Here is an 11,279-nt window from a genome sequence, read left to right on the forward strand (position 1 = left end):
TATTTTGGATGTGGAAGGAGGTTAATGTTTGGATATTAACTTCCCCTTGGAATAAGGTCCATTTACAGTCACGAGACGAACAAACAGAGCAGCAGGAGGGCTGGAAGAGCAGAGCTTCAGCCAGCAGCCGCAACCCCACCACCAATGCTTACAGGGTGACCTCCAGTGGGATGAGTAAGACATGACAAATTTCCAAGTTACAGGAAGTTACATCTTTATTTTAAAACCATCTTTAGTGCATTATCAAGGAGCAGAAAGGGGAAAGAATAGGATCTTTTGGAGCTTCTCATCACCACCACCCCAGGACAGCTGCAGAGCTACAAGATTTCAGGCTGGTTACAATGCCCGTCGACTGCTGCCTCTTTGGAGAGAGAACCATGCTGCCAGCTCTGCTGAGCCACGGAGCTACATGCACATGATGCCTGACAGAGCTGCATCCTGACAGTCCTACATTCAACCCCCCTGATAGGCTCAGCAGGACTCTTCAGGCACAGAAATGGTTGGCCCAGCCCTTTGCTCTGCTGTTTGTACGATCATGAGCGCAGGCGACGATGGCAGCTTCCCCAGGGATTCCACATCAGGCCCTATCTCCCCTTTGTACTGGTCAGGGCAATCTGCACCTGGCACACAGACAGGTGTCTGTCCCACTGCCCAGGCTGCTGCACACCCAGGCACCTGAAACCTCACTGGGGCTAGCAGCCCTTCGCTGGGGCTCACTGACAGCACACCAACAGTTCTTGCTCAAGAAGAGGCAATTCCCATCTTCCGTGATCCCCTAAGGAGTACAGCCTGGCAGCCTCTGGCAAGGGAACTTGTCAAAACCCTTCTTCAGACAGCTATGATCACACCCAGTTGTAACAGTCCGCTCATCCTGCCCTCCCCTCACATCTCTGTGAGCCCCCATGTTCAGCAGCAGCTGTGAGCCCCATGTTCAGCAGCAGCTGTGCAGCCACAGCCCCGGGCTGGTTTCTGCAGCTCCCCCGAACCATGCGCGGAGCTGCCGCCTCAGGGCCCGCCCGGGACTCCCCCGGTGGAGCGAGGGTGCTTCCCCGTGCTGGCAGCTCCCCGGCCTCCACCCTGCTTCCTCTTCATCTGGCCCTGCGATTCTGCTTTCAGTGTCTCAGACCAGAAGGCATCGAAAGATCCCGGGGCCTGGTACCCCGGCTCCTGAGGATCCAGGGCATCTTTGCTCAGCAGGACACATATGGCAGGAATGTTTCTCTTCACTGTCAAGGCATCGAGGCCTGCCTCAGGCACAATGGGCTCCCAGATTTCTTCAATCTGTTTGAAGAGCACTTTGGTGATCTGGTGCAGCTCCTTCAGCCTTCGCTTCATGATTTCCACACAGGTGATGGTCTTGCTGACAGCTTTGCCTGAGCCAGTGAAAAGAATCTGCCTCACCGAGTCCTGCTCCATCTTGCTCATGGCATAGCCCATCAGATTCCTAATTTTGCTCCCATCCTTCACCTTCATTTCAATAATATCAGCGGGCAGGTCAGTGAAAGGAAGAGGACAAGGTTTCTCCACAATTTTGGTCTTCTTATAGTTCTCCATTCTGCAATGCTGAAAAGGAAAAGAGACCCATGAACACCCAGCCCAGCCCACTGTAATTGCTGCACAAAGAAACTCTCACCACAATCAGCTACAATCTTTCCTCTGAAGGGCACTCTGAACTGTCAGGGTTGGGAATCCTGGAAAGGCATAACCAAAAGATTAGCCCACTCCTCATAAGGACACACCTACAGTATGAATGCCATCATAGGACAGCCTGAGCCTTGGCAGGCAGGCTGTGAAAAAAACCAGCTTTAGTGTTGTGGGCCTAAGCAGGGTGACATGAAGAACACTGCTGTATCTCAAGAGAAGACAGAACAAATAAGTGAGATGGGGTGACTGAGAACAGAACTCGGGGATCACAGCTGCACCAGAACATGCATGTGATGAATTCAAGCACAGTTTATGTGCAGCACCTCGTGTACAAATACAGGCTCGTGGGGACCTGGCCAGCCCAGCTGAGGGTAACACACTGCATGTCACAAGGGAGATGGCAAGCCAGAGATTGCAGGAATAAAAAATAGCTTTCCTCGAGTAAAAGACAGAAAGGCCACGTCTCACAGCTGCCATCTCTGCTAAGGCAGGTGCCATCCTGACCTCAGTCTGCTTGACCCTGTTCAGGGCACTCCACGTCCCCACCGCACAGCTCAAGGTGCAGGAGGTCGCAGTACTTCGTTTCCCACAGGCTCCTGAGTCCCGCTGTACCCAGACCCTGCAATCCGCACCCCATCCTCCTCAGGGACACGGCAGCGCGGAGACCCCGCTCCGAACCCTGGGAGAACACGAGGCCCCCACCCCCACACGGCCACCGCCGCCATCAGCGCCAGGGGGCCCGGAGGAAGCCAGGCCGCCGCGGTGGGATGCGGGAATGCCGGGACAGGAGTGAGGGATGCCCCGGTGGGGGGTGCGGAACCCCCGCTCACCTGCGGCCGCCTCAGCGCGCCCTTCGACACAAGATGGCGGCCGACGCCGGGCGCGCGCAAGCGCGAGATGGATACGAGGCGGGGCTCGACCCCGGGGCCACGCCCACCAGCCACAAGACGCGGTTGACAGGCAGTGGGCGGGGCTAGCCGAGGTCCCGCCCACCGGGCGGTCCCGGGGCAGTCCCCGTTCCCACCGGCACGTCCCGCTCTCCCGACACCGGGCACGGAAACGGTGTCCTTGTGCGCGCCCACGAAAGGCCGAGCGTCAGCTCCCACCCTTACCTGAGCTCCCCAGGCAGGTGCAGGGAGCAGGGGTTCTCTGCAGGCCTGCAGCCCCACTATGGTTTGACAACCAGTGAGGTTGCTGATCAAGGATTCAGGCACCAGTGAGCTCTTCTGGAATTCCTGTGGGGATTCTGACCCGTTCCTGCAGGACTCGCAGGTCACACTCAGCTGGGCAGTGTCGCACCAACCTGAAGGGTTTAAGACCCTTGCAAAAGCATGACCTTGGAAACTCCATGTTACAGCCAGACCAAGCAAGGCATGGCTTGTGCCTCTCTCTGGAAAGAGGCAGCACGGGCCTTGGCCTGCAGCAGCCTCAGGAAAGAAGAGGCAAGATAAAGGCAAAAGCTGCTGCCTTCTCTCAGCACAGAGATGGGAGAACAGCCAGGCAGAAAAGATCCATAAGACCAGATCCCCTGGGCACCGGCAACTCGCACAAACAGGAGTGTGGGGCACAGTCTATAAAACAGTGTGGGACTGGAAGGAATTTACCTGCCCTTGGCCCAAGGCTGACAGGAACGATTGGCCATCTCCTGGAGGCTGCCAAGTAATCACTGCCTGGGGAAAAATCCCCAGTCTGTGCCAGGAGCAGTCCTCACACCCAGGGAGAGACAGACAACCCAGTCAGCATTTCAGGACTTTACTATGGCCCACAGTAAGCACAGAAATCGGGTTTTTAAATACGTTAAAACCGAGACGCATTTCAGAGAAGTGCAAGATTTGCAAACAGTGGCAGATTAAGGAGCAGTGTGGCTTTGACTGGGGGCTAGCAATGCTCTGTACAGAGCTGGGTGCCCCAGGGCCCTTCCTTGTCATTTCAGCATGCTCGTGCCAAAAGCAAAGTCGCTGGGACCAGCAGGATGCAAGCTGTGCCACAGGAGGCATGGGCACATCATGCTCCCAGCTCTGCCATCACTCTGCCACAGGTTTTGCTTGCTTGGCCACTTCCAGACGTGTCAGGATTTCATTCCACTGCACAAACTGCTTGGAGAGAAGCAGAGTCTGGACATGACACTTAAGGAAAGTAATGTGGAAACTGCGAGGAAGAAACCCAGGTTGGAGCATCCTGAGAGCACCATTGCAATCCTGATTTCCTGATTCCTTGGGAGAGGCCCAGGGCACCAGGCTGTTGAAAGCCATGGATTCAATCCACCCAGTGGCTGAGCCACTGCACAGCACCATACACCCAGAGGAGTCCAGGAGGCACTCGTGAACACCACATATCACTGCCATGCAAGGGCTTTCTACACAGCTTCCCGACCCACTGTGCCTTTGGGACGTGCCTTGGCACTGGGATCCTACGCAGCCAGGAAAGGGACACAGGTGTCACCACATCTCCCCAGGCTGGAGATGCAACAGGATCAGCCAGGGGAAGGAGTCAAGCCCAAAGTTCAAAGGATACCATTTTGTTGTAATCCTCAAGGAGTGTCTTGACACTGTCAGTGAGATCGTGACGCTTCTCCTGTGAAGAGGGGAGCCACAGTGCATGAGCAATAAATACGGTGAAAGACATTTCTCCCTTCCCAGTCCATGACAGGAGGACAGGAAACTCATCGAAGGCCAGCACTGAGATCAGTGCTCAGGCCCTGGCTGTGGGTGCTCACTGCAGCTGGACAGGTTTCCACAATCAAGAGAAAGGTGACAAACACTGGTCACATGAAGCAGCAAAGCCCCCAGGCTTGCACTGCTGCCTGCCTCTCCTCAGTATCCAGGCTTTGCTTGCCCCAGAACAGAAACTCACAGCAAAATGCTGAAAGACACCATTAGGAACTGCCCAGGCTACTCACTGCCAGCTTCAAGAGTGCTCATACAGGGAGGGAAAGGGTGAAGGGACAGGGAGACAGTGTTAACAATGTTCCACAGAGTAGGACATTGGAGGAGAGCAATGCCTCACCTCAGTGTCTCTGTAAAAGGGGGAATTCAAGATGGTTAAACCCACTGTCACTTACTACATGTTCCTGAAAGTTGTTTTGAGCAGGGTTATGGTGGGCAAATTTCCAACTTGGACTCAATTTACAGAAATCCTTTCCCCCCTTAAGAGTACTTAAACTTCTTTAAGACAGTAGTATGAAAATTCAGATTGCAAAAAACTGCCATAAATGAGCAATTCAAGCAATTGCAAATACAGGGGTGTCAGTACAGCCAGTGGCAAAAGGTTCCTAGGCCTTTCTAGCCAATAGTGATAGGAATATTCCCAGTACCTGCTGCTGTATGTGGATCTGTGAGAGCCGCTGCAGTTTGGCTGCATGGTCAGGAACCGCTGGAAGCACAAAGGAGAAATCAGTTTGGGTTGTTTTACAGCACATGGGAACAGCTCCAGAAGTAAAGCCCCAGTCCTCCTCCATGAGCACAGCATGGCAGAACTCCACCCACTGCTGCAAGTGTCCCACACTATAGACAGAACTCACACAGGATTAAAAAAACTACTTAACTGTGCTGCACATGGCATGAGGTCAGGGACTGCCAAAGTGAGGGCAACTCAAGAACTACCACAGACTAAACCACCTGCCAGGAACAGAGATGTTCTGGATGTAAGAGAGCTCACAGGAAGGAATGACCTGCCACAGTGCTCTCCCTAGCCTGCTTAAAAAGCTACTCTATCACCTCCTTGACCCTGCAAGGGAGGCTAGAGCAGCATGAGGCAGGAGCAGAACAAGTTTGTACTCAGTTAACTCTCACACCACTAAGCTGTCCTCTCACACCACTAAGCTGTCCTCTTCTCCAGGCTCAGGCTCAAGAAAAAAGAAAGCAGGACAGGCCACAGCTCACCAAGTGGTATTTGCAGCTCCAGCTTGCAGAAGAACATGCATACCTTGAATACTGGTGCTGTCCAAGATGGGCTGGAGGTTCTTCACTTGCTCCAGAAGGGCTGCACGGGCAGGAATAGCCTGTTCCTCTGGTTGGAGGGGACAAGAAGCAACATCAGTAAACACAAAATATTGCTCTGGCTTTTCACAAATAGTGGCAATTTTTCCAGCTGATCTGTCTTTACAGAAAGGAGCTTGTTCATAATTTTATTTACACTTTTGGGCTGCTTATCCCTGGGTATTGATTCACACCAATTTCATGCTGGAGAATCTCCACCAAGTTCTAATGAGAGGACAAGGAGTAACGATTACAAATTGAAGGAGAGGAAATTTAGGCTGGATATTAGGAAGAAATTCTTTACTGCGAGGGTGGTGAGACACTGGCACAGGTTGCCCAGGATGTTGTGGATGCTCCATCCCTGGCAGTGTTCAAGGCCAGGCTGGATGGGGGTCTAAGCAACCTGGGATAGTTGGGGAGGTGTCCCTGTCTATAGCAGGGTGGGTTGGGACTGGAGGGTCTTTAAGTTTCCTTCCAGCCCCTTAACATTCCAAGACTCTATGGAATTCCATTCACAGACTGTACCACTGCAGGCTGATCAAATTCCTTGGGTCAAGAGAGGACAAGGCTAGGGGATGTCAACATACACCCAAATGTCTTCTATTTTTGTCCCAGCCTGGAGAATACTGTAAGTGGGGTGAGGAAACCCTTCTAGCTCCAGCTTTTTTTACCAGCCTTTGATTAATTTGGGGCTAAAGTGAACGATCAACACAGGAGAGATCAGAGCTGGTAAAAGTACAGCCTGGCTGTGCATGAGGGAGCACTGAGGGTGACAGACATCCTTGTACAAACCTCTCTCTGAGACCTCCACGGGGCCTGCCGTGCCACGTCCTTACAACTGAAGAAACGAAACCATCCTGACCCATCTTAGGTAAAGGACACTTTTTTTGCTACAAAAGACTCCTGTTTCCCCTACTTTCATGCCATACCTGCCAAGATGAACTGCAGCTTCATAGTGTCTGGAACAGCCATCCTGTCAATGTACTGGGGGTCAAGGTATTTTATTACATCTTCAACTGGAGGGATAAACAGGTTTGGAGACAAAAAGTAGGGGCGATGTTATGGCATTCACAAGAGCAGCTTCCCCTCCCTCTATGTATCAGATTGCTTGCAAACACTGCTTACATAGCCACCTTTTTTTCCCCCAAATTAATGAATTTCTATGTGACCTTGGAGCTCTGTATGAAGAATGACAAATGGCTTAAGCCAGGAAACACTGCTTCAGGAACAACTGGAAATCTTGCTTTTTGTCTGGATAACAATTATCAAAGGTGATGGAAATCCGCTTTCTCCCACTCTCAGGACAAAACCAGCCAACAGCCCCCTATCCTGGTCCTTAAAATCATCCACAAATACATGGTTTCTTTTATACTGAGCAGCCACTGCACAGTTGGACCACAACGATCCTCCCTGCACCTCCTGTGACAACACAGAGCAAAACCTGGCCAACAGGCAGTTCTGCAGGATAAAGTACCCCCCAGTTCAGAGGTAGCTCACCAGTTCTGCCCACTGAGTGTGAACTTTATTGCTCCCACCACACAAAGAGGGCAGAGCTACTTCAGCATGCCCAAGAAGCCCAAGTGTGCAGGAATTCATTTAAGAAGCTCTTGCTCCAACAGCCTTCAGGAGCTGCACTTCAGGGAGAGCAGATTCTGGCAGTAACACAGGCAGATGGAAATTGAGCAAATAACAGCCTCCAGCCGCCTGTTTCCCACCCCCGACTGCCGAGCTGGAGGATCGCGAGCACAAAAACCTCTCCCAGATACTTATTTCTGCGCCAAAGTGAAATAAGGGCCCAAAACAAACAGGCGTGGGGAGGGTACTTTTGTTTAGAGCAGCGAAACGCCTTGGAGCTCCGCCCTCCCGCCCTCTGCGATCCTCCCCCCTCCGCAAGAGCCGCTCACTTTTCTTAAACAGGATTTTGATCCTCTCCCTCTTGCCGGCGATATTGTTCAGCGCCACCTGCACCTTCACCAGCTCGTCCGCCACCTGCAGAGGCACAGAGGGAGGGGACGGGGCTGTCAGGCCCCGCCGGGCAGCGGCAGCCCAGGCCCCGCCGGGCCGCACCAAACAGTCCCCGGCCGCCCTCCGCAGCTCCCCCCCGGCACCTTTCGCGGCGCGCAGCCCCCGCCGCCGAGGCCAACGCGTTGCTCCAGCTCCTCCAGCCGCCACTGCAGCCGCCGCAGCTCCGCAGCGCCCGCCGCCATCTTCGTGCCGGGCGGAAGCGGCCGCGCCTCACTTCCGGCGCGCCCGGCGGTTGCCATGGCGGCGCGTTGCTAAGGACCGCGGCTGCCATGGAGACGGGAGGGGAGGCCGCGTCTGCCGGAGCGGGGCCCCTCTCGGAGGACGCGGCGCGGTCGATGGCGATTTGCACTGCAGAGGGAGGCGTGCAGCCCTCCCGCCGCCTGGGAGGGCAGTCGATGGCCGCTTCATTCCGGCGTGGTCCTCCAGGAAAGAGGCGCTCGGATGTGTTAAAAGGAATTGATGTAGCGATCCGTGTGGATGCAGGCCCTTTGAAATCCGGGAGGCTGCCGCCGGCTTTCCCCCAGGCCTCTGTCTGCCCGCGTTCACCTTTCTCTTATCGACTGCCACAGGTGACACTCGCGAAGAAGAGAAGCACAAATGAATGGTGCAGCCAACCCCAGCCGCGCCACTGCCTTCAGCCGGCACTCACAATTACACAGATTTCTGGCAGGGATGAAATTAATTCATAGTAGCAGCGTCTGCCACAGAAAAAGTCCAGAGGGTTTCCAAACTGCAGAGCAAGAAGTACCTAGGGAAGACTGTGGCCAGCAGGTCAAGGGAGGTGATCCTGCCCCTTTATTCAGCCCTGCTGAGGGCACATCTGGAGCGCCCTGTCCCCTTCTGGGCTCCTCAGCACAAGGGAAACAAGGAGCTACTGGAGAGGGTCCAGCAGGGGCCACAAGGATGATTTGGGGTCTGGAGCATCTCTCTTGTGAGGAGAGACTGTGGGAGCTGGGCCTGTTCAGTCTGGAGAAACGACTGAGGGGATCCCATAAATGCATATAAATATATCAAAAGTCGGTGTCAGAGGAGATGGTGCCAGACTCTTTCTAGTAGTGCTCCGTGGCAGGATGAGGGGCAATGCCCATAAGCTAAAGTAGAAGGAAGGACTTAATTATCCTGAGGGTGACAGAGCACTGGAATGGCTGCCTAGGGAGGTTGTAGAGTCTCCCTCTCTGGAGACATTCCAACCCCACCTGGATGTGTTCCTGTGTCACCTGCTCCAGGTGACCCTGCCTTGGCAGGGGGGTGATCTCCAGGGCTCCCTTCCAGCCCTGATGATTCTGTGATTCTGTGAATTTTCAAAGCACATTCTGATGTCATTCTCTGTATCCCAGGGCTCAGCCCCGTCATGTAAAAATTACTTCAGCAGTGCCAGGATGAACATGGGCCTGGGCACTGCACTCTCATAGCCCAAGCACAGGGAACACCACATCAAGGTTCCAGGCCACTCTTTAGATAAAAACCATCACCTACCAGCAGGTATTTTGCTAAGACCCCTGATAAGGTGGGCTGCACGGCTTTGGGGATCCCTCCCATTGCCCTTTGCTGAAAGCTAAACACACTGTGCCTTGAAAAATTGTTGTCCTTACAGGTACATTCCCACTGAGCATTGAACAGGATGCAGGAGGGAGCTGTGGGGTGGCCCAGCAGCCCTTATGCACCCCCAAATCACCTGCAGGAGCTGTGCAGAGCGCTCAGGCAGCAGGAGAAGGCTGAGGCTTCGTGTGCGCTGCCTTTTCTTCCCAGGGATCGATAACTGGGATCTTCAGAGGGCGAAGAGCTGAGCTTTGTTCCCACAAAGGCAACAAATAGAAATGGCTTCATTAGCAGGAGCGCCCGGGGGCTGCAGAAGGGGCCGGGGGCTGCAGGGGGGCAGGGGCTGTGCACACAGCCATGGCCTGTGCTCAGAGGGAACCAGCCCTACCGTGGCCCGGGCCCAGTATGATGGGCGATGCTCCAGACACACAAATCCCTGTACTAGAGGGACCCTGACCACCCAGTACCCTGAGCTGGGGAACACAGACAGTCCTGGGCCTCGGCACTGGTGGGGCTTTGGGACTGTCCCCATCCACCCTTTAGAGTCCCATCCAGTTTGCAAGCCTTGGAAAGGAGCTGCAGCTACAGCACTGATTGACCACAGCCCAGCACATGGAGCCTGTTCCCTGCTCCTTGGGAATGAGAGCAGGCCTTTGACCACATCCCCATCCCTGGAGCCTGCAGGGGCACACTGATTCAACCACTTGCCCCTGGCTCAGTGCTGCAGCTGGATACAATGTTCCATCCGCTGGCCTGGATTGTCCCCTCATCCTCCACCTTCTCTCTCCTGCTCAATTACAGTCCCTGCAGGACATGGGGAAGCAGGCATCAATCACGGCTGGTTACTCAGGTGACAGCAGCTGTGTCCCCGAGCTCCCCAGGGAGCACGGAAACACACATCACCCTCTGAGCCTGGTAATGAGTGGGGACGCGGGCCCGCATGTGCCCTGCCGGCTCCCTGGGGCTGCGGTGCTCGATGAGCTGTGGCCAGCACTTCACAGCAGTGCAAAGGGACACGAGACCCCAATTAAGGCTGCATCAATCCCACTCCAGCTCTGCCTGGTACACTCACAAACAACTCCCCCACACACGCACACACACACCCCCCTTGTTCATGAACCTTCCTCTATCCCCGGTGGCCAGAACACAGGGGTGGACCCACCAGACCACCGGTCCTCTGCAGGGGTTCTGTGTCAGCCCCATGCCCTCAACACGTTTCTAGCGTGACACCCCCACCCTCCGGGTCACCCCCGTGTCCCGAGGCTGTCACCCCCACCATTCCCACCAATATCCCCATTATTTGCCCCCCCAGGGTGATCCCCCTGAGCTGAGGACCTGGGGGGCTGAGATGCCACCACCCTGAGGGTGTCTCAGGGCAGGGACAGGGGCGGGCAGCATTGCTGCAGCACCCTGGACAGCGACACCGCTCCCCGGGTGGGCTCAGGGGTCCGGGCTGGGGGTGTCCCCTTGCCCGGGGAATGTCAGCAGGACTCTGGACTGTGGCTGTTCCCGGAGGACTGTCCTCGAAGGACTGAGTTGGGGCTGTACCTGAGGAAATGCGTCTGTCCCCGGGAAGCTGCGTCTCCCCAGGGGTCCGAGTCTGGCCTCAGGGCAGGGGGACTCAAGCAGGAGTTTCTGCCCCTTTGGGTGCCAGGGACCTATCTTTGTGGTTGCCTCTGGCCGGAGTGTCTGTCCCCACAGAAGCCCCCTGTGCCTCTTCAAATGCACAGGTGGCTGCACACGTGTGGAAGCCCATGTGTGAGCACGAGTGCGACAGTCTGAGTGTGCATGCCACTGAGTTTGTACAAGGGAGCACAAGCCACCACCCACATATATGTGCGCCTCCCAGCTCCACCACGGTCACCTGTGTCCTCTGTGGGCACTGCTCAGGTGCCAGGCTGGTGCATCAGGGCTGGCATCTCACCAGGTTCAACCTGACAGCCCCATGGACATGGTCTCAGCACCTCCAGTGTCATGTTTCCTTTCCTGGCACAGGGCAGCCTAACAGGATCCCCACCCATGAGTGAGCTGCCACTGGAAGCTCACGGGGACAAGCCCCACAACCTGGCTGGCACAGCTGGAGTTGGTACCCTG

General features: G+C 55.1%; 2 protein-coding genes across 3 annotated transcripts; both read right to left on the bottom strand.

Annotated features, from left to right (window-relative positions):
* Positions 1-208: 208 nt before the first annotated feature.
* On the bottom strand, positions 209-2,839 carry RPP25L (ribonuclease P/MRP subunit p25 like). Of its 2 annotated transcripts, none has more exons than XM_084225207.1 (2): positions 2,757-2,839; positions 209-1,563 (listed from the first exon to the last, which is right to left on the bottom strand). In XM_084225207.1, exon 2 carries the CDS (start codon positions 1,552-1,554, stop codon positions 1,006-1,008), a length of 549 nt encoding a protein of 182 aa, XP_084081333.1. In that variant the 5' UTR covers positions 1,555-1,563; positions 2,757-2,839; the 3' UTR covers positions 209-1,005. The 2 variants fall into 2 exon arrangements, with proteins under 2 accessions (XP_084081333.1, XP_084081332.1); XM_084225206.1 differs by lacking the exon at positions 2,757-2,839 and adding an exon at positions 2,475-2,575.
* Positions 2,840-3,386: 547 nt separating this feature from the next.
* On the bottom strand, positions 3,387-7,852 carry DCTN3 (dynactin subunit 3). Its single transcript, XM_084225275.1, has 7 exons — positions 7,730-7,852; positions 7,526-7,610; positions 6,551-6,637; positions 5,569-5,652; positions 4,958-5,016; positions 4,159-4,218; positions 3,387-3,758 (listed from the first exon to the last, which is right to left on the bottom strand). The coding sequence occupies exons 1-7, from the start codon at positions 7,826-7,828 to the stop codon at positions 3,669-3,671; spliced, it is 564 nt and encodes a 187-aa protein (XP_084081401.1). The 5' UTR covers positions 7,829-7,852; the 3' UTR covers positions 3,387-3,668.
* Between the last annotated feature and the right edge of the window lie 3,427 nt (positions 7,853-11,279).

Source organism: Fringilla coelebs (genome assembly GCF_963513975.1).
Source record: "Fringilla coelebs genome assembly, chromosome: Z".
NCBI classification, from domain to species: Eukaryota; Metazoa; Chordata; class Aves; order Passeriformes; family Fringillidae; genus Fringilla; species Fringilla coelebs.